At 46.4% G+C, this 23925-nt stretch overlaps 1 protein-coding gene across 5 annotated transcripts in view; it reads left to right on the top strand.

Annotated features, from left to right (window-relative positions):
- The first annotated feature begins 433 nt into the window (after positions 1-433).
- Positions 434-23925, top strand: part of ADIPOR2 (adiponectin receptor 2) — a 39330-nt gene continuing 15838 nt past the window's right edge. The window contains exons 1-2 of one of the 5 annotated variants that reach the window (XM_075210632.1): positions 434-542; positions 17391-17620. In XM_075210632.1, coding sequence (XP_075066733.1) covers positions 17462-17620 — 159 coding nt within the window. In that variant the 5' untranslated portion in view covers positions 434-542; positions 17391-17461. Of the gene's footprint in view, positions 543-16612; positions 16749-17240; positions 17281-17390; positions 17621-23925 lie in introns of those variants that run through there. The other 4 variants (XM_075210633.1, XM_075210631.1, XM_075210629.1 and 1 more) reach the window with 4 other exon arrangements.

The raw sequence follows: 23925 nt of genomic DNA, 5'->3' as shown, positions 1-23925 counted from the left end.
TCTCATATCACTCACAAAACCATTGGTGTAGTCTGTTATTTACACTGTAGTAATGTAATGTTACTGATTATTTATTTTACAGGAAAATTATTTTGCTGTCAGTAAATTTCCTGACATGTGACCATATAGGTACCATACATAAGTACTTGTAACCTGAGATAATAAATATCAACTTATACTGACCCCACTGAGTGAAGGAGTCTCATGCTCCATAGCAACGAAATCACGTGACGAGGAAGTCAGAGAGACAGCCGATGATTGGTCGGCAGAAAGCACGCGCGAGCTCGCGAGAACGGCGACCTTGGCTCGTTATAAACAAATAAAGAGGCGGACTACAACACCCGGCGTGCAGCGCGGCGGGGGCGGGGTTAGTGCGCGTGCAGCTCCCTTTCATGCTCGCTAAGGGCTCCGTCATTGGTTGGTGCGGCCTCGTGCGATGGGCGTCATGGTGACGCTGCCAGGCAACCTGGGGAGGTGACAATAAGAAACAGCGGCCGGGAGGGCAGAGGAGCTGAGCGGCTGGACACCGAGAGCGGGAGCAGGTGAGGGGTCCTGGGGGGCCAATCATAGTGAGTGTGAGAGAGAACTTGTTACCGGCTCCTACCATGCTGAATGTCACCCTGTGTGCCCGTATAGTACCTGTCACCCCCTCTCCTCACCCTGTGTGCCCGTATAGTACCTGTCACCCCTTCTCCTCACCCTGTGTGCCCGTATAGTACCTGTCACCCCTTCTCCTCACCCTGTGTGCCCGTATAGTACCTGTCACCCCCTCTCCTCACCCTGTGTGCCCGTATAGTACCTGTCACCCCTTCTCCTCACCCTGTGTGCCCGTATAGTACCTGTCACCCCCTCTCCTCACACCCTGTGTGCCCGTATAGTACCTGTCACCCCCTCTCCTCACCCTGTGTGCCCATATAGTGCCTGTCACCCCTTCTCCTCACCCTGTGTGCCCGTATAGTACCTGTCACCCCCTCTCCTCACCCTGTGTGCCCGTATAATACCTGCCACCCCCCCTCTCCTCACCCTGTGTGCCCGTATAGTGCCTGTCACCCCCTCTCCTCACCCTGTGTGCCCGTATAGTACCTGTCACCCCTTCTCCTCACCCTGTGTGCCCGTATAGTACCTGTCACCCCCTCTCCTCACCCTGTGCCCGTATAGTGCCTGACACCCCTTCTCCTCACCCTGTGTGCCCGTATAGTGCCTGACACCCCCTCTCCTCACCCTGTGTGCCCGTATAGTACCTGCCACCCCCTCTCCTCACCCTATGTGCCCGTATAGTACCTGCCACCCCCTCTCCTCACCCCTGTGTGCCCGTATAGTACCTGTCACCCCTTCTCCTCACCCTGTGTGCCCGTATAGTACCTGTCACCCCTTCTCCTCATCCTGTGTGCCCGTATAGTACCTGTCACCCCCTCTCCTCACCCTGTGTGCCCGTATAGTACCTGTCACCCCCTCTCCTCACCCTGTGTGCCCGTATAGTACCTGTCACCCCCTCTCCTCACCCTGTGTGCCCGTATAGTGCCTGACACCCCCTCTCCTCACCCTGTGTGCCCGTATAGCCCCTCTCCTCACCCTGTGTGCCCGTATAGTACCTGTCACCCCCTTCTCCTCATCCTGTGTGCCCGTATAGTACCTGTCACCCCTTCTCCTCATCCTGTGTGCCCGTATAGTACCTGTCACCCCCTCTCCTCACCCTGTGTTCCCGTATAGTACCTGACACCCCCTCTCCTCACCCTGTGTGCCCGTATAGTACCTGTCACCCCTTCTCCTCATCCTGTGTGCCCGTATAGTACCTGTCACCCCTTCTCCTCATCCTGTGTGCCCGTATAGTACCTGTCACCCCCTCTCCTCACCCTGTGTTCCCGTATAGTACCTGACACCCCCTCTCCTCACCCTGTGTGCCCGTATAGTGCCTGTCACCCCCTCGCCTCACCCTGTGTGCCCGTATAGTACCTGTCACCCCTTCTCCTCACCCTGTGTGCCCGTATAGTACCTGTCACCCCTTCTCCTCACCCTGTGTGCCCGTATAGTACCTGTCACCCCTTCTCCTCACCCTGTGTGCCCGTATAGTACCTGTCACCCCTTCTCCTCACCCTGTGTGCCCGTATAGTACCTGTCACCCCTTCTCCTCACCCTGTGTGCCCGTATAGTACCTGTCACCCCTTCTCCTCACCCTGTGTGCCCGTATAGTACCTGTCACCCCTTCTCCTCACCCTGTGTGCCCGTATAGTACCTGTCACCCCTTCTCCTCACCCTGTGTGCCCGTATAGTACCTGTCACCCCTTCTCCTCACCCTGTGTGCCCGTATAGTACCTGTCACCCCTTCTCCTCACCCTGTGTGCCCGTATAGTACCTGTCACCCCCTCTCCTCACCCTGTGTTCCCGTATAGTACCTGACACCCCCTCTCCTCACCCTGTGTGCCCGTATAGTACCTGACACCCCCTCTCCTCACCCTGTGTGCCCGTATAGTACCTGTCACCCCTTCTCCTCACCCTGTGTGCCCGTATAGTGCCTGTCACCCCCTCTCCTCACCCTGTGTGCCCATATAGTGCCTGACACCCCCTCTCCTCACCCTGTGTGCCCGTATAGTACCTGTCACCCCCTCTCCTCACCCTGTGTGCCCGTATAGTACCTGTCACCCCTTCTCCTCACCCTGTGTGCCCGTATAGTACCTGTCACCCCTTCTCCTCACCCTGTGTGCCCGTATAGTACCTGTCACCCCTTCTCCTCACCCTGTGTGCCCGTATAGTACCTGTCACCCCCTCTCCTCACCCTGTGTGCCCGTATAGTACCTGTCACCCCCTCTCCTCACCCTGTGTGCCCGTATAGTACCTGTCACCCCCTCTCCTCACCCTGTGTGTCCGTATAGTACCTGTCACCCCCTCTCCTCACCCTGTGTGCCCGTATAGTACCTGTCACCCCCTCTCCGTGTGCCCGTATAGTACCTGACACCCCCTCTCCTCACCCTGTGCCCGTATAGTACCTGACACCCCCTCTCCTCACCCTGTGTGCCCGTATAGTACCTGTCACCCCCTCTCCTCACCCTGTGTGCCCGTATAGTACCTGACACCCCCTCTCCTCACCCTGTGTGCCCGTATAGTACCTGTCACCCCCTCTCCTCACCCTGTGTGCCCGTATAGTACCTGTCACCCCTTCTCCTCACCCTGTGTGCCCGTATAGTACCTGTCACCCCTTCTCCTCACCCTGTGTGCCCGTATAGTACCTGTCACCCCCCTCTCCTCACCCTGTGTGCCCGTATAGTACCTGCCACCCCCTCTCCTCACTCTGTTTGCCCGTATAGTACCTGCCACCCCCTCTCCTCACTCTGTGTGCCCGTATAGTACCTGTCACCCCCTCTCCTCACCCTGTGTGCCTGTATAGTACCTGACACCCCCTCTCCTCACCCTGTGTGCCTGTATAGTACCTGACACCCCCTCTCCTCACCCTGTGTGCCTGTATAGTACCTGACACCCCCTCTCCTCACCCTGTGTGCCTGTATAGTACCTGACACCCCCTCTCCTCACCCTGTGTGCCTGTATAGTACCTGACACCCCCTCTCCTCACCCTGTGTGCCCGTATAGTGCCTGACACCCCCTCTCCTCACCCTGTGTGCCCGTATAGTGCCTGACACCCCCTCTCCTCACCCTGTGTGCCCGTATAGTGCCTGACACCCTCTCTCCTCACTCTGTGTGCCTGTATAGTACCTGACACCCCCTCTCCTCACCCTGTGTGCCTGTATAGTGCCTGACACCCCCTCTCCTCACCCTGTGTGCCCGTATAGTGCCTGACACCCCCTCTCCTCACCCTGTGTGCCCGTATAGTGCCTGACACCCCCTCTCCTCACCCTGTGTGCCCGTATAGTGCCTGACACCCCCTCTCCTCACCCTGTGTGCCCGTATAGTGCCTGTCACCCCCTCTCCTCACCCTTTGTGCCCGTATAGTGCCTGTCACCCCCTCTCCTCACCCTGTGTGCCCGTATAGTGCCTGTCACCCCCTCTCCTCACCCTGTGTGCCCGTATAGTGCCTGTCACCCCCTCTCCTCACCCTGTGTGCCCGTATAGTGCCTGTCACCCCCTCTCCTCACCCTGTGTGCCCGTATAGTGCCTGTCACCCCCTCTCCTCACCCTGTGTGCCCGTATAGTGCCTGTCACCCCCTCTCCTCACCCTGTGTGCCCGTATAGTGCCTGTCACCCCCTCTCCTCACCCTGTGTGCCCGTATAGTGCCTGTCACCCCCTCTCCTCACCATGTGTGCCCGTATAGTGCCTGTCACCCCCTCTCCTCACCCTGTGTGCCCGTATAGTCCCTGACACCCCTTCTCCTCACCCTGTGTGCCCGTATAGCGCCTGTCACCCTCTCTCCTCACCCTGTGTGCCCGTATAGCCCCTGTCACCCCCTCTCCTCACCCTGTGTGCCCGTATAGTACCTGACACCCCTTCTCCTCACCCTGTGTGCCCGTATAGCCCCTGACACCAACTCTCCTCACCCTGTGTGCCCGTATAGCCCCTGTCACCCCTCTCCTCACCCTGTGTGCCCGTATAGCCCCTGTCACCCCCTCTCCTCACCCTGTGTGCCCGTATAGCCCCTCTCCTCACCCTGTGTGCCCGTATAGCCCCTCTCCTCACCCTGTGTGCCTGTCACCCCCTCTCCTCACCCTGTGTGCCCGTATAGTGCCTGTCACCCCTTCTCCTCACCCTGTGTGCCCGTATAGTGCCTGTCACCCCTTCTCCTCACCCTGTGTGCCCGTATAGTGCCTGTTACCCCTTCTCCTCACCCTGTGTGCCCGTATAGTGCCTGTCACCCCTTCTCCTCACCCTGTGTGCCCGTATAGTGCCTGTCACCCCCTCTCCTCACCCTGTGTGCCTGTCACCCCCTCTCCTCACCCTGTGTGCCTGTCACCCCCTCTCCTCACCCTGTGTGCCTGTCACCCCCTCTCCTCACCCTGTGTGCCCGTATAGTGCCTGTCACCCTTTCTCCTCACCCTGTGTGCCCGTATAGTGCCTGTCGCCCCTTCTCCTCACCCTGTGTGCCTGTATAGTGCCTGTCGCCCCTTCTCCTCACCCTGTGTGCCCGTATAGTGCCTGTCACCCCTTCTCCTCACCCTGTGTGCCCGTATAGTGCCTGTCACCCCTTCTCCTCACCCTGTGTGCCCGTATAGTGCCTGTCACCCCTTCTCCTCACCCTGTGTGCCCGTATAGTGCCTGTCACCCCTTCTCCTCACCCTGTGTGCCCGTATAGTGCCTGTCATCCCCTCTCCTCACCCTGTGTGCCCGTATAGCGCCTGACACCCCCTCTCCTCACCCTGTGTGCCCGTATAGCCCCTGACACCAACTCTCCTCACCCTGTGTGCCCGTATAGCCCCTGTCGCCCCCTCTCCTCACCCTGTGTGCCCGTATAGCCCCTCTCCTCACCCTGTGTGCCCGTCACCCCCTCTCCTCACCCTGTGTGCCTGTCACCCCTTCTCCTCACCCTGTGTGCCCGTATAGTGCCTGTCACCCCTTCTCCTCACCCTGTGTGCCCGTATAGTGCCTGTCACCCCTTCTCCTCACCCTGTGTGCCCGTATAGTGCCTGTCACCCCTTCTCCTCACCCTGTGTGCCCGTATAGTGCCTGTCACCCCTTCTCCTCACCCTGTGTGCCCGTATAGTGCCTGTCATCCCCTCTCCTCACCCTGTGTGCCCGTATAGTGCCTGACACCCCCTCTCCTCACCCTGTGTGCCCGTATAGTGCCTGTCACGCCCTCTCCTCACCCTGTGCGCCCGTATAGTGCCTGTCACCCCTTCTCCTCACCCTGTGCGCCCGTATAGTGCCTGTCACCCCCTCTCCTCACCCTGTGTGCCAGTATAGTGCCTGACACCCCCACTCCTCACCCTGTGTGCCCGTATAGTGCCTGACACCCCCACTCCTCACCCTGTGTGCCCGTATAGTACCTGTCACGCCCTCTCCTCACCCTGTGCGCCCGCATAGTGCTTGAGACGCCCCCTTTGCTATTTGGCTGTACACTGATAGACTTGTCATACTGGTTTTTCCTCCAAAACCACACTGTATTCCTGCAGGATATCTCTTCCTTGTCATACTGTGTAGCCATACTGCCTGATGTAGCCTCTATAATATTGTACACCAGCATAATAATGTGTTGCCGTCGCCTTACAAACTGTTCTCTGCCTGTGAAGTCCTCAGTATTGCTGCTTCTCGATATCTGAAATTCTTCTATATTTATTTCTGTCTCTAGTGTATATATCTGCATATTGTTGTGGTGCCCTCTGTCAGTTTCTCGCCTTTTGTTGTACAAAGGTCTTTATGCTGCCAATATATACATATGCCACTTTCTGTATGTGGTACGTCCATAAAGTAATCATATCTTTATTTCCTTTGCTAGTAGCCGCCTGTTCGAGATCTGGGCTCTCTATTCGATAACCCCATTTAGTTTAAACTTTGATACTTTTAATCTACCTGTGGAGTAGATTGGCACAATGCCGGATTCCTCCCCCTAAATACCTGACGCCAGTCTGCTTCACCTCCGCCATTGAGTAATCTCCTACTGGGTTAAAGTCAGGACTCCATTGAACCCCTGGACTAGAGACCGGTGTCGGGGTGTGAAACTTTGGTGTCCTTTTGTGTGGCACGCATTCTTTGTTTTCTCAGCTTTGCAGACGTTGTGCCTGCTTGTCTGCTATACACAAATCCGCCTGCTGCCAATTACTTGTCTGCTGTCAATCTGTGCCCCTCCAGACTTTCTTTGTTGCCAGCCCCATTTCCCTCATTGTTAGACCTACTGCTCGTTTTCATGCCAACTGCAAGACTTCCAGCATGTGTTCCCTCTCTGCTATTCCTTGTCTTGTATCCATTTGTTTCCTGGTGGTCTCTGCTCATATTATTTTGGCCATGGCTGTTCTTACGGATTGTATCTGATGATCCCCATGGTCCTTGCCCCTAGGACACCGACCCTTTCCTCCCACGCTGCACTTGTCTACAGACCCTCTGTGACATAGATGTTTATTTTTTTCTTAGCTCTTCAGTAGCTATGGTCATCATACACTATAATGGGTTTGCTGTCAACTCCAGTTGTGCCAGTGTGCAGGAATGCTGTCTATCATTTAACACTGGTGATGAATCTCTTCTATAAAATGTTTGTCGATATTTACATCCTGTTCTAAATTAGAATCCTGATCTAGGAGCGCGGATCGGGTAACACTGACCTCTGCTTTACCCCTCTGGACGAGAAACTTCAGAACGGTCAATTGACTGAGCTCTGACAAATGCGCCGAAAAGTTTTATAATGTGACCGATACAGAACACAAATAGATTCTGATGTGTGGTCCTATTATCAGACATGAACCACATATTGAATAGATCTAAAGTGCTTTAGTCAGCTAATGTTCTATGTCTGTGGCTGTCACAGGTGCTTCCTATGTTGAACTGCACATAAGAAAGACGTTTAAGTAAATTTCTCTTGCTGAACGTCTGGGGAATAATCAAAGTTGTAGTGGTTGCTTTACACCTGTTGTAAACTCCAAATCGCCTGCTGTCCTACATATCTTACACCGTACAGTCTATTCATGGCTTGTGCCTAGATAGAAGCTTGCCTATTTTTACTCTGCAGCTTCCAGATCTGGGCAGAAATTGGATATTTTATGTATTCGATGGCTCCTTGCAACCCCTTTCATCATATATTTAAATATGGTTGGTCCTTAAACGTTACTGTGCAGTAGATGTGTCCTCTATTACTGGGTGTTTTCTAAGAAATAAGCATTTGACACCCTCTCGAATCGCTCCCTCTGTTGGGTGGTTCGTCCTTTTCAAACATACAGCTTTTGAAATGAAATAAATGTAATCTACTGACCGCTCACATGCCCAGCCTCTATCCCATAGCTGCCACTCCTTGACACAGTGAGACCTTGACATTAATATCTCTAAGGATTTAAAGACTTAAAACAAGTTCAAGCCAATTAAACATTGCATGCAGCGTTTGCTTGAGACGCATCTGCGAATATCGGGAATCACAGGACATGTTACAGATCGTTGCCCCCATGTCCCATACTGCAGTACGTCTTTCAGTAGGTTTATTCAGAGGCTGTTTTACTGTTAATTATCCTACGATGCATAGTGAGCACATTGCGGTTCTAGGTCTTGTTGCATGTTGAGAAAGGGACCCTCCAAGTGTTATATTGGCAGCACCACAATACAATCAAATGAAATTCTTACTTGGAAATGTCTGAATTTCTCCATGGAGGAATGAGTGTACAAAGAAGAATATAATTACCCAACCCATCATGACTAGGCTATCATTATGTTCTACCCATGGGCTCCTTAAACTGGAATTAACATTGACGTTAAATTAGAGATCACTGGATGAAAATCTGCCTTCTCTGGGGGTTACGTTCATTCAGAGAAGCCCCTCTTGGGACCATCACTGACGCAGCCTTTTCTGGCACAATGTCCAGTCTGTGCTTTTGTTTTGGGATTTGGGTTATCAGATACTGTTCAAATTGGGCTTGAAGGCATCGCTAAACTTAGACTTTAACAATTTTACCAGCCACTGAAAAAAGGAAAACAAAAGTCACGATCAGCAGCCGACTTCATGTGTACACACTATACACGTTTTACACTATTTACTTTCAGATCTGTGCTCTTCATCTGTCATAACCATCGTTTGAAAAGATCCTGACTCTGCACACTCCATAGAGATCTATGGACACTGCTGGTCCTGAGTGTACACGCTGCAGGATTGGACGACATTGTTCAATCATTTAACGGGATTTTTCGTCCGGTTTAAAAATGAAATTAAGCGATACGATGGGCTTTGGAACGATAATCCTTGTAGTGTACACACTCGTGAGATACCGGGCCGAACGGTCGTTTATCATGTGATTGGCCCGATAATCGGCAGAAAACCCTGTATTGTGTGCCCAATTACAAGCCACCATTGAGAGATTACGGCTTGTGATTGGTCCGTTCGCTCACACACGCCTCATTCCCCACCATTCTAAGTTAGAGAACTATATTGATTTGCCGGCTGTGTATTACAGAACAGTAGAAACAGCCCTACGGCTTCGGGGCACCTTGTAATTTATCTTACTATGTGGTAGTGCAGCTGTAACCTGTCTTATTTGCAGTTCAGTCACTTTAGAATGTATAAGCTTATTTAAAGCTGTGGTCGAGTTTTATAAAGTAACGTTCTAATCATCTATTACTTCATTGTATACTTTTAAGCTCTCTAATACATCCTAAATACCACAAACCATTTTATATTGTCAAAACCCTAAAGTGATTCATGCAAGTTGGTCAGGAGGAATGGGTCTATTCCAGGTAACTAGATATCTGTACTGCTCCACATTCCTGCATCTCATTTCTTGGTCATCTGGATGGTTTTGCTGTGTGTGACTGGTTATATTGTGTTCTTTTTTTCAGATAAATAAGCCAGAACCTGGATATGGTGTTTTAGAGGGGGATAAATAACAGTATAAATAACAGTCTGGTTTTAATTTGTCTGCTTATGATTTACTTCCTGTATTAGGAATGAGATTGTAATCCAGGACTAGTTCCCGTCCTTGTAATCTGCACCCAAATATGGCAAATCCTGTAAAGTGGCTAAATCATTTTTGTAATGATTAAACTCCTACTTGAATAAATCTGTTATCTACGCTGTTCCCAAGCCCAAAGTTGGACTTTTTACAGGGGTGATGCACAGGGGGGGGGGGGGGAGTTGCTATGTCAGTTTTTAGAGGAAGTGGAACTGAGTGAGATAAGTGTTCGTGTGGCATAAGACCAGTGTGATTGGGCCACTACATGTGTTCCTTCTGGTTTTGGTTATAAATGAAGGAAGCTGGCACAATTATACAGTGTAATGTATACATATTACACCAGTAACATTAATATATGGAAGCAGCAAGTTCTAATGGACTGTGTATGCAAATATCCTTTTTTGCAGCGTCTGTGTACTTGTGAGCATTGGCCAACCGGTAGGCTTGTGACCTCAATTCTAATTCCCATTGGCTCAACAGAACTGGTGTCTTTGGCTGCTGCGGTTTAAGGACACAGACATTTGTATCTGCTAAATATGATGTTACAATACATTGCCAATATTGCAAAGGACATCTAGGAGAGGGGGGGATCATTTCGTATACATCTGTCTGAGCACTTTGGGTGTTCTGCTGAAGCAGACCTTATTTAATAGGCAAGGATTTACTCACAACAACAAAAAAGCCGCACAGGCAGATATTCCTGTTCTGTGAAATTATCCTTTCTCATCCTCCTGAAGAACGAACAGGTTTGTTCCTACTTGGGAGTGGGAGCAGAGGTTTGAGAACAATGGGTGTGAGGAATGTGGTTTGTGTATCAGATAAGGAGACTTCTTACCTACAGGTATAGGGGTTGTTATTGGGTAACCTGAAAGACAGAACAAAAACAAAATAATTGCTTCTTTTCCAGAATGTCGCTTGCACAGACCTGTTCACGCAGACTTTCAGTCACTATGAGGAGCACTGCTGTATAAGGAAGGGAACGTCATGTAAACCCCATATCTGTATTATGCTGCTGTGTTTCTGACTATGTGATATTTAGGTACTAATCTGTGTGTTTGCTGACCACGTGTTGTAGAGCGCAGGCCACACACGAGTGACCGTATGAGTGTTGTTTGCTCGGAGGGTGCTTGTGACACCAAGTGCTCCGGAGTAAATATATTGTTGGCACAGCATGGGCCTGATTGAGTGACGGGCACTGAGACGCTGATGATATTCTGACTTGTCGTTCCCTCCTGAAGGTAATATACTTATTATCTCAGGCGGTGAACCAGAAAATGAGATGGGAAGTGCAGAGCTGGCAGCTGATACTGAATAGTGGATTCTTGTTTTGCAGTTCTAAGGTTTTACAAGATTGCGTTTTCCAGGGACTTGTAATAAGAGGCATATTGTCACTTTACACGTCACCTATCATTTAGGTCGGGTGGGAATGGTCTTTTGTTTTTCGTTTCTGTGAACAGGTGACCTCGGAGTTATGACTGCCCAATCTGTACATTTATACACCGAGGTGTCAGCCCCCCATATCAGTACTGCCACCAGCTTGTGCCATCCACAACCACCGCCCTAAACCTTCCTTTATCGCAGTTTTCTTTCCTCTAGAACGCCATCCCTCGGTCAGCCAATCACTGTCTTATCTGTGTGTATCCCCACTATCCAATTAATCTCTTCTGGACAGAGCCATCTCACCTATTGCTCTAGTTCCTTGCTAAAGCTGGGTACACACTACAGAAATTTCGACCAACTTTTTATGCAGAGCAATTTTACATGCGATCGATGGTCTGATCGCTCGGTCCATGGACTGCATACACACTAGTCTTGTTTAGGACGATAAAGGGAAGAGCGGACGTCCCTTTAGCGACTCTTTACAGCCATGTTGTTGAGAGCAATGACTGTAATTTCATACTCACTGTTATGGATCGGTCGGAAGTTTATACACACTACACAACGGAAACGAGGTTGGAACGAAAATATTAAACGGTACGACCAACCAAATGAGGCGACAATCGTCCATTTGGGCAGACTTTCGACCATTGTGTCACTGCACACACTGACCCGACTTTTAAACGAGCGGTCGTATGTCGGCTGTTTTGAGCCGATTATTGGATGAAAACAGTGTAGTGTGTACCCAGTTTGATTATAAAGGCATTGTCTGGCACAATATAGAGAATTATGAACATCTTTATTTCTGTTTACTATTTAACAATCCCTGCTTGTCTGAGTTGTGCTGCTTTGGTCTCGCCAGAAGCGCTTGTGTTCCAAGTATTTAAAGGACCACTGAACCCCACAGTTTTGTTGGTTAGAATATCAGCCAGTTGTAAAGCGCTACGGAATTTGCTGGCGCTATATAAATAAATGATGATGAGCCATAAATGGTTCAGATTTTGCTGTGAACTTCTGGTTTGCAATACTGGAAAAAGATTCACTTTTCTTAGTATTTACTTACTCATATGTCAAATGTATAAAAGTGTGTTTTTTGCTGTTAAATGAGCAGAAGTTTCCTACGGTCAGACGTACTACAGACGTACGGCATTGCTTGTCTGTTACATTCCAGAGAAGTTACATCAGACACATCCTTGCCACATACTGCCTTACAGTAATGCTCCTAAACCCATATAAGATTTAGGGATAACTACTGAGCTCTGCCAAACCAAGAACTGGAGCTGATCTTGTACCTTCTGATCTGCATTATTATTGGGTAAATAGTTCATGTTTTTGAGTTGTATGAGCTGTAACTACTGTTTTGCTCCACTGGAGTCTGTGTTTTTCTCAGAAGTGATAAACATTGTTGCTTATGTTGCAAGTTCCCTTGTGTAAGAGAATTACTAGTAATATTATCAGAAATTGAGTGATTATGGGGCAGGCATGTTTGCCTATGCATACTAGCATTCCTGTCTTTAAGTCTATTGAAGGTCACCACAGTCTGTTGGTTTGTGTAATGGCTGATAACAGAAGACAAAAGCTTGTCCTGCATGACCATACAATAGGTGACATTTAGGGATCCTAGCCACATGTTTACCACATGTAAAACTTGGTGACCTAGGGATGGTTAAAGCATCGGGTCGCTACGTTTCCCTGTTTACATCAGAACGTGACTTAGATTCCAATGTGGGGTATGTACATGTCCGCTGTTCCTGTACCTACACCTTTCTGTTTACTTTCGGTTGTCGGCCTTTGTACCATAGAAAAAAACTGCAGTTACTCAATTTATGCAAATCAAACAGCTGTAGGGTTAGCTGGTTTTTGTCTGTTGTGTTAAACACTATTTGGAGTCTGAGAATGGAGATCACCTGTTACGTAGGCTGGCAGGGACATGTTGCCTTTCTCTGTAAACATGTATGTTGTGGTGACGTTGTGTATTGGGGTCTCGCAGTAGAGCAGCATTTTCCCGCATGAGTACAAACACCTGCGTGCAGTATTAAATCTTCCATGCACCTGCTCGGTGTCTACACTCACCCTGGGGCTTTCTTTTTAATAGAGGAATTATGAAATGACAGGGCTTGGCAGATCTTGTGTACATATGTGAATGACGGCTTTAATTTGAAATGGAGTAAATTGCTGTAGTCTGTATTCGTTGTGTCAGAATGTGGTAAATGCTCTTATGTGGTTTGTACAATTTACATCTTACATCTGTTCAATCTGCCCAGTTTTTAGCAACGTGCGTACACAGCAAAATTGTATAGATTCAATCATCTGGTAATTGGGTTAAGTAATCATTTCAAAATGAGGGCACTTGTTTCCTAGTAGGCTCTTGACATCATATATACAGGGTGGCTCAGTGGTTAGCACCTCTGCCTCACAGCACTGGGGTTCTGAGTTTGATTCCCGACCATGGACTAATCTGTGTGGAATCTGTATGTTCTCCCCGTGTTTGCGTGGGTTTCCTCCGGGTGCTCCGGTTTCCTCCCACACTCCAAAAAACATACTAATAGGTTTATGGGCTGCTATCTAAATTGACCCGTGTGTGTGTGTGTGTGTGTGTGTGTGTGAATTTAGATTGTAAGCTCCAATGGGGCAGGGACTGATGTGAGTGAGTTCTCTGTACAGCGCTGCAGAATTAGTGGCATTATATAAATAATTGATGGTGTTGATGATGGTGATATGCCACTGGTGATCATGAACCAGAATTACAGTGAAAACTTGGGCAAATTAACTGTAGTTTTCTTAGGAGTAGAAGCAGCGTGAACAAGGGGTGTTTTACCTTCAAACAGCCCTCTCGCTGCTCTCACTACATCACCCTGTATTATCATTTACCTTTTTTAAATTCCACCATGGATGATGTTGATATTATCCATGAGGATTTTTTACTTGGGATCAGAGCACCTTTTTCTTATTCTTTTCCTGCTTGTCTGTGTGCCAACCCCCCCTCCCAGGTATGAATAGACGGGGGACAGGACAACCTGTAGCCAACTGATTGTGTTGCAGGAGGCGAGTGTTTTGGATGCAGTAACCTGTATCAATGTGTTACTGAGGACAGGGCTGTATGTGACAGGGGCAGTGACATGAAGTGAGGAGGGGAATGGAGGCAGCAGGAAGCCACAGACTGACAGTTATATAGTGGAAAGAGCAGGGTCCTCAGCAGCACAGAGTATATCAGGAGATTAGTGTTGTGTTAGTGAGGACAGGGCTGTATGTGACAGGGGCAGTGTTTATGGATGGCATGAACAGGGTATAGGAGGTAATTGGAAAACCGGGTTGGATTTGATGGTGTAAGGAGCATTTATTTATATATCGCACATAAAAATACAGAGAAATGGTCCAACCTGTTCAGTATCTACAGCAAAGTGCTGTGTAATTATTAGTGAGTGATTTGCATCACCCAGAAGTAGCATGTACTTGTGGAGTATTTGTTGCCATTAATGTAAGCTGATCCCATAGGTAAGACATCCCACAGATGTATATGTATGTATTCCTGTACCATGACGGTATCTGACATGTATGTGCTTGTTCATTAGCGGAGTTGTTAATTGTTAGGTTATTTAATAGACTTTGATTCGGACTTCCTGCTGCAAAACTTACACTGAATGTTATTACATTGTTGTGTTCAGCCACCTGTATTTTAGTGTTCCTTTAATGTGCATCTGTCCTTCACTTACAGTGCAGCTGACATAAAATATATGAGAATGTAGTCTATGAATTCACTAGGTAGCAGTGACCTAACTAGTCTGCCTAGTTCCTGATGAATATTGGTTCTGCCCTCAGTCTTCATTCACAGCATAGGTGACAGACACCTTAACAGAAAGGATGGTAACCCAGTATGTTCTCGCTTTGCGGGTAGCAATATAGAAATCTGAGATCTCTTCTGTTATATTGAAACTTGGGAGAACATTGAGATTTGTTGTATAATTTTGAAGAAGAGGCTGTCACCGTCTGAGTGAAGAATGGGAGAGACTGAGGTGCATGGGAACATTTGGTTATTGGGGTTAGAACACACTTTGAGCCTCTGTAGACATCTTCCCTATATGTAGAACCAATGTGTTTCCGGATTGTGCTGCTGCACAGGGGTCAAGAAAATATCCTGGTACGGACGTCTGTTAGGCCAGTGATGGTCCATTTGGACCTTTTGTGGGATGTTCATCTAAGTCCTCTGAACAAGCAGCTGAGCAGTTCCAGATCTGAAGCCAGGTTCTATACAGATAATTGCAGAGTGCTGGTGGCATTTAGTACTTAATAAGCCTCATCTCTAGAGCTATTCGCAGTAACTTTGGGCAGGTCCGTGTGTTGGACTTAAGACTGAAGACATCATCGCAAGGGCTGTGTCCTGCGGTTCTGTGACTGTCCGTTTATTTTTGCATTAGCTTTGGTCAGTGACCAACAAACTTCTTCTTGTGTCACCTTTGTGTTGTATCTTACTATATTACTCCTCCGCTTGGTGAGTAAGGGAGACTTAGGTTTGTTTAGAAGGTTTGTGATTTCCCCTTTTACTAGTAAATTAGAGCCATGACTGGGAGAAGGGTGCATGCACTGTGTGGGTGGGTGAAGCGTGGATACTCCCATGTCATTGTCTCTGTGACTGTTTTGCTTTTAGGGTTGTAATCCTATTACTGATTCATCATGTAGCTACCACGCCTGTAGCACGACCAGCCCGGATCAGTAATAGGGGCTGATGTGTGACTTGTGTTCTTCTGATGTTAATAAGATGAAATGTTGTCTGTCACCAATGTGCCATTTGATGTATGTATATAGTGTTTATTTGTTTTAATGAATAACCCTCAAAAGTATCCATTATCTGGTTGTTCCTTATTTTTATTTATTAAATATTGGTTATCTAAATAGATATCTTCAGTATGGGGTACTTTATCCTGGCTCACTGTGACCCGAGCTGACTTTGAACTTTAACCCTTGACCCATGGTTAACTCCATGTAGTGGAGTATAAATACAGTTTGATGGCTGAACACCTAGAAAATGGGCTCATTCAGTTTGCAAATCCTAATTGCTCTCTTTCCAAAGCCTGTCTGGTCAATGACGCAAGTCTGGACAGTGGTAGGAAATGTATTCACAGTAAGTGAATCTGGGAGAGTTGGTTATTGTGCTAATCTGCTGTTCTGTTACTAGATATTATACAGTGATGATGTGATTTCTGTATAATATATTTGTTGCTTTGTGGTTGTCAAACACAGGCTTCCATTGTTTTACTTTCCCTAAGCATTGTTATTTATTAATAATATCTTATCCCTTTACACTGCCTAGACATCTACTCTGGAACAAACCATTTTTCCCTGATTTTACTTAGTTTGGTTTGTTGTTCGGACCTTTCCTAGATTTTTCAGCAATTTTGTCCTGGTCCACTGATAATGGGGGAGGGGTATTACTGTAATCTCTACTCTATTTCTAATGTTCTGTCATTTGTGAGAACTTCATGTATTTGGGGGGGGGGGGGGTGCAGTGTATGTTTTCAGACAAGCTCTGGTTCTATCTGAATTATTGGGAAACGGTTAATTTAAGTTTATAAGTGGCTGTCTGCCCAGTTGTTCTGTAAGCCCTACCCTGCTCAGCCAGTTGGTTAATCAGCCTTGAGCGCCTTTTCTTCGTTAATGCTGAGCACTGTTTTGCATATTAAGCTCCTAATTATGAAAGCATGTGATCAGGTCCCTCCGGCTGCGTGTTTAGATGTGTCCTTTCCTGCCAGCTCTGCAGAATCTTCCCGGGGTCAGGACTTCCAGTAAAGAAGCAGCAGGACACAGATGGAGATCAGTACATTATCTCGGAGACACAACGTGCCCGACTAAATGTGTGTGTTCCCCAGAAACAGCTGTGCACTGCTCAGTTATTAGGCCCCCAGATAGATTTATGGTTTTCCAGTCAGCTGATTTAAGTTCACTATGTAAAAAGTCTTAAAACAAACTTTTTATTTTCTTGGATTGTATTGGATATCTGCGCTGTGATCTATATGGACTTTTAAATTACCTTCATTTACAACAGTATGTACGCTACCCTGTGACACTATTGATTGTATGCATATGAGATGGAAACATAGTATGACATTAATATTTTAAAACAATTAACCGAATGGTCTGTTTACCCACCAGTGTTATCTTGTAATGTTGTTTTTGTTAATGCATTTATGGAGAGCGAGAGACCTGCCTTCTATGAACAGGTGCTGATAAACTGGATCTTATCAGATCTTTCTAGCATTTACTAAATGAATAACTTTTACGACACACACAGACAGTTATTAGCTGTTTGGAGCATTATCGAAGCTCTTTTCTGTTCAGAAGCCGTGTGCCTGCCCCAAAGAATGTTCCTCTCTCCCGGACACAATGGTAGTGAGTTCTGCTTTTGTCTGTTTGTGTTGCATGGCTTTTGTTTACTCTCTTTTTAAATGGTTGTAGTGTGAGATTTATATCCGTGTGTGACATTCAGTGTTTCTTAGTTGCAGATCATCGCTGTGACCCTGGCTGGCTGCGCAGCACGAGGGCTAATACCGAGGGACCCCCACATCCCATGAACACACAAGAACCTGAGCAGGAGGGGAGCAGCGTCAGTGAGGAGTCTGTCCTGAGGCTGCGCAGGGGACACATGCCAGTCGCCTCAGAGGGTACAGACTCCCAGAATGACCAGTACCAAGATATGTGTGCCCTCCTGGCACCTGCCCAGGATAATGTAAGTCGTTTGTCTCTTAGCACTGCTCTCTGTAGATGCTGTATATGTCTGTCTGTCTCCGGCTCACCGTTTCAGCCAAGTAAAGAGGTGACTTTAAAACAGAAGACTGTTACGTAGGTTCCTTTTTAAAATATCAGCGACCACAGCTTTCCCATTGGCTGGAAGTGAAATGAGCAGTTTATTGAAAGAAACCTGGGCTGTGGGGTTGAGGAAATGTAACGAGGTTGGAAGTAGTTAGTGTTTTGATCTGACTTTTATTTATTTTTATTTTTTAACATGTCCGCCCCATGTGAAATGATAAGCCGTAGGTTTGACATGACGTGGCTCCTAGGGAATTCCTAGATACCACTTATGAATAAGGTGCAGTAAATGTGGGTACGTTGCTGGATTTGTGGTGTGTATATGGTCGTTTGCATAAGAACTAAGACTTGGGGGTAAATGTATCAAGCTGAGAGTTTTCCGGCGGGTTTGAAAAACCAATCGGATTCTAGCTATCATTTATTTAGTACATTCTACAAAATGACAGCTAGAATCTGATTGGTTGCTATAGGCAACATCTCCACTATTTCAAACCCACCGGAAAACTTTCAGCTTGATACATTTACCCCTTACAAGTGAACTGTAGTTGTAGTGCAGGATCCTGGTGAGTTCTAGTCCCCTGTGGCACAGAACTATCCCAGTCCTGACACAGCGAGGGTCAGAACCAGAATGTATCTGAGAGAGGACCATTCGCACATTTGCTGGTGTTGTCCGTCCTGTGTCCCCGCAGTGTAGGAGAGAACGTCTGGTCTGTACCGGCCAATTTCATCTGTTTTGTTCCTTTGGCTGCCTCTTATCTATCACATGTTCTCTGCGTGCCGGACACACTGTACTTCCCATTGTTACTTGGTAGAAGCTCCTTTGTACAAACACTGGTTATACAGACAGAGTTCACATGAGCTGGTTCTGTGATGGATCAGCTGAGCATGAAGAAGTGTGAAAGTCTTTTGTTTTCTGTTTACATACAAACATTATAAAGCACAGGTTTGCACATAAGCAGCTCCGTATACAGAGAACATCTCCTGAGAACACCATTTATATTTGAGTTAATACTGACGTTATATGTCGTGATCTTACATTTGATAAAACGGCCATTATGGATCGTATCGAAATGAATAAAATAACTTTGGACACGCACAGAAATGTGGTTATGAAATCTAGTATTGGCCGCAGTGTGTGAGCTGTGTGGTCACCTTCTGAGCGTTGTACCAGCCCCGATGGTACCAGAATGTGGCTGGTTATTGTCGGTGTCATACAATGGTCACACGTGGGCTAAATCTGTCTCCTTGCAGATGTCTGGATTAATGTGCAATTTGTCAAAGTATGTAGGTGTCCCTCTGATGACAATACAACCATGGGGGGGTGGGGGTACATGGCTGTAGCTCATGCTTAAATTATAACTCCATAAAAACTCATTAATCATGAGATCAGTATGAAGGAAACATTGACGGTATCTTGTGTGTTGTAGGCTTTTCCTTAAAGGCCCAAATACAGAATATACTTGTTAACGCCTCTGGGTCCCCCTACGGGGTTGATCAGTATATGAGCCGTCCGTATTGGTCACCTACCTCCATTATATCAGTCACTGTTGGATTTTACTTCTGTTCGAATTATCTTTATTTTTATAGTGTTCTTTAGAAAAACAAAGTGGAAATGAACTTGTTTGATGTTGGAAAATGTTTATTGTTCACTTATTTTAAACATTTCTTCAGTTAATACAAAAACAAAGCAATCGGCCAAAAAGAGAGACAAGCAGCCTGTCTGTGGGGTTGTTTGTTTTTCATTGTTATGTATTTTTTGTTTGAATAGTTGTCTTTCCTGAAGACTTTGTCAGCCTTTAACAGGGTTTAATTTAAAGGGGGCTTGGAAGCTTTATGTCTCCCGCACTTAACATTCAAGGTGTGCTCGTGGTTCTAATCCTATAGATTGGTGACTGGTGAGAAACTCTGCAGCTTGTTTTGTTTGTTTTTGCTTTTCTTTAAATATCCATTCTAATTTCATCTTCCACTTCTGGATGTATGTGAGCCAAGGATAACATTCACCCTGCTGCGTGCCATGTGGTCTGACGTGGGAGCGTATACACACTAATAACTGCTGAGCACCTCTTGGATGAATACAAGAAATATGATCTCCTCTTCCTTTTGTTTTTAACAATTTGTTTAACTAGTCTGAGCATCTTCATTTTTCTTTTTATATTTTCTTTATCAGTATTCACATTTTGCACCTATATATGTCCCCAGCTTTAAAGCGGGGATAAAATATCATGTCGCCTGTCGGATTACTCTCAGCAGCACAGAGTATATCAGGAGATGAGTGATGTATTAGTGAGGACAGGGCTGCATGTGACAGGGGCAGTGACATGATGTGAGGAGGGAATGGAGGCAGCAGGAAGTCACAGACGTGAGAGTTATATAGTGGAAGGAGCAGGGTCCCCAGCAGCAGAGTAGTGATGTGTCACACTCGCCTGTATATAAAGCAGAGTTCATCCAACGTAATTGATCCATTCACCTGCTGGAGGGTGAAGGCTGGTTTGGGTTAGTTATGGGTACATGTACTTGTGAAAATGTACTTCTTTATATAATAGAACCTGTCCAATGAGCCAATGGAGTCCAGGAATTTTGTCACTCCTCAGTTTTGTGGACGGATGTTGTGTAAAGTTGAAGCTGCGATGTCCTGAGCTGCACCAGGTGTAGGATCACTTCACTTCCTTCCTTTTTTGCATAGATTAAAATCCACCAAGCGTTTCCTATTTAATACATTTTGGCCTCTAGGCATTTACCTGCTGTTAGTTGGAGCTTGTGTTTATAGTAACCCTGCCGTGTGCTAGTAGTGTACCATTACCATGTCCTATTGCTGTCTCCAAAATAATAGCAATCCTGTGTTCCCCGCAGGCTGGGAATCTTAATTGCTTGGCATCTGATTTCCTGCATTGTCTGATACCGGCTTCTCTATCCCTGGGCTAGCGCCCCACCCTCCCATCATGTTGTATTATGGACACGTGTGTAAATCTGAGAACTTACAATGGAAGCCATATGGTGAGCTCAGTAAACGTAGCCCCGGGGATACGGGCAGGAACAAGCCAGCGATCTGTAACACCAAGGATCACTCTTTTTATTTCTCAATTCATTTCTAGATTGGACCTAAAATAGATTGTTTGACAGTGTCGTTTTAGGCAGGAAAATAACACTCAAAGGAGCTCTTGACTTCACCTATACTAAAATAATATGTGCAACATCTACTTTTTAATCTCCCAAATATGTCTCTGATAAGGAATTTGTGGGAACGAAAGATTAGGGGATAAAGCCGGGATATCACTGTTTGCACGGCATCAAGTATTCTAGAGAAAAAGTCCAATTAAAATATATCTGATGTACAGAGTATTCTAACAATAGCTCGTACTTGGCGATTCACAAGTCCTGTTACTAACACAGCCCATGGGTACTGTTTTTACTCCTGCGGGTGCGTTGTGTATTGTAAGGATGTGTAATATATTATGACTGAGGAAAATCAGGATTGTATTGTGGTATTACAGGAGCATGTATCATCATCCCGGCAGTTCTCTGGGGGTTCCCTGTACCATTAGGAGAGGTCTGTCCTTGGGAATGTTGCTCTGTGTGCACGAACCCCCCCCTCCCACATAATACTCCAGTGCTCTTAATGATGGTTCAAGGTGACCTTCCCCTGCACATGGTGAATGCATTAAACTTGTCCTGGAAGGACCCAGCTCGATACGAAGGGGATGCAGTGAACTTGGTTAATACAGTTATTTCTACTTGAGTTCTCTGAGCTTGAGTCAGCACTGGAAGCAGCAGTTATGTGTTTATGAATACTGGCTGCCTCGGTCTCCTGTGATAAAGAGCTGTAGGTCTGAATGTACGCGGTAGAGGTAAATTATGTAGCACGCCGAGCAAACGTACAATAGTCGCATCAAAAACTCCCTATTGTACAAGGAGCGCCCTCATTCCGCCATCAGCAGACGCAATGTTCTACTGCCCCACAAATGCCACCACTTTGCGTGCGTACGCCCATCCAGACCAATCGGGGAGCAAAGAGGACTTTGCGCTGCCCCTCGCTGAACGCTTTGTTGTAATTTGAGCTGGGAGACGTGATTTAAAGCTGGGTACACACTTCTATCTCTGATTTCTGTAACTTTTTTTCCAGCGAGTGAAGTGATCATGCAGATTCATGTCCACACCTATACAATTTACCGTCTGATCTGTGATTTTCATCTCTTATAACAATCTGATGAAAAGATCATGACTCTGTAGACTCTACAGATATACAGAGGAGTGTTGGACAGATGGCTGTGAGCGCGTACACGCTTCCACATTTGCCTGACATCGATGATTATGATTTTTAGAAAGTTTATAAAACCAAATCAAACTGTGATGTGCTTTGTTATGATAAAACATAATCGCGGGAGTGTGCAAACTCTTGCAATATCTGAACAAATGGTCGTTTATCGCGTGATGTGCACAATAATTGCATTATTGTGTATCCAGCTCTGAACTGGGTTGACATTAATCCTGGCCAGTGATTGCTAATTCCTTGTCCTCCCAAATTCACATGACACAGGGCGTGGGAAGGACATAATCTGTATCTCCTGACTGCTAAACTCCACAGAGTATTACATTTTATGTCTTTATTAAATCTGAATCATTTTATGGATACGTCTTGATGACTGGAACGGCCTGACGTGCAAGACTATGATAAGAGTTCTAAAGTAAATCTCAACATAATATCACATTGTGTCCATCTTGGCCGGCAAATGTGAGCACGTGACCTCGCAAAAGAGCGTTTGCTTTGCGGTTTTACACTCTTGGCGATTGGTTCTGGAAGTTGTTTTTAGATATACCTGGAATAAATGAGTCTCTTTCTTTTTATCTATGATGCCCCAATATCAAAGCACTGTTCTAGTAAATGCATTTACTTTAGGGTTGGTCAGTCTCTGGAGCGGTAGTTGTGGTTGAACTACAAGTCTCAGTATGTGCATTCAGCCAGAAGCTTTGCTGGCAGTGTATCCTGGGAACTTCTAGACTCCCATCAAATTCGGTTCAGTGACAGGCTCTAGGTTTGGTCACTGTTGCTATCGCTGTGTATGTAGATCATACCAATATCCATTTTTTTCCGGACATGGAACCCTTTATTTGTGTGTCTTTAAAAAGAACAAATAAAGCGTGTTTGCTTAAACGCTGTATCCTCTGCACTCATGTATCGTAGGATTACACTGCTCGCTGCAGAACATTATACACCATCTCAGGGGTACACACGGGCTCCTGTAATAATCCAGTATCTCTTGCTGTGGGTTTTGAAATCTGCTTTGTGCCCCTTTTGTGCAACATCCTCATCAACATCCAACCTAAACTCTCATTAACTTTCCATCTCGTGAGGCTTTGTGTTTGTGTTAATAGGCCCAGAAAGGATGTTATTATAAACGTTAATGTTGCCCAATATTGCTGACAATTAAAAAAAACCTTCCTTCTGAATCTCACGTGGTTTCTACATTATTGAAAGACTCCTCAGGCTCCAATTGTGCATGTGATACCGCGATCCAGGCTTTGGTTGCTAGGTATAAAATTACTGTAAGATCTTTCGGGAAACCAGTATCTGGTGTTTACTGGGGAGGATTCTGTTTCTTTATGTAAAAAGATGCAAAGATTCTGGGGCTGACCATAGTGTAAATTAACAGTGACCTAATAACAATGCCTATAGAGACACACACACGTGTCTATCGGTTCAGATGTATAGCAGAATTCTATCCATTAACCCGACTGCATCTACACACCCCGACTGCCATTCAGATCAGTTTATCCTTGTATTATTGAAGTTTCCAGGAAATCAAATCTATTTAATGAAGTATCAAAGCAATTGCCAATTGCACCTCTTTAATAGACAGTAACGATCTGCTACATTGCAATATATAGAGCTTAAGGTGCAGTGGTAACGCCATATGTTTGTAAACACTTTGTGTGTGTGTGTGTGTGTCTCCCAAGAACAGTGAGACATTTAAGTGCAGTGTATGCAGCTAGGCTATCATTGATCTTTATAATACAGCCAGAAGCTCTTTAGTACTACAGTTCAGATATGTCCTGTTATTGGGGACCCTGGAGGTCACACGCACCAAAGCAATTGATCTCTACAGAAACATGTTTCACTCTCAGCGATAGGCGTTCATCCAACAACAGAGCTCAGTGCTCGGCACTTTATATGGCCCCATACATGACCTTTGTATACTCACCTGCACAAGGACTATATGAAGGGCAGGA

Source organism: Mixophyes fleayi, chromosome 4 (genome assembly GCF_038048845.1).
Source record: "Mixophyes fleayi isolate aMixFle1 chromosome 4, aMixFle1.hap1, whole genome shotgun sequence".
In the NCBI taxonomy this organism is placed as follows: Eukaryota; Metazoa; Chordata; class Amphibia; order Anura; family Limnodynastidae; genus Mixophyes; species Mixophyes fleayi.
This window is presented reverse-complemented; position numbering and strand designations above follow the sequence as displayed.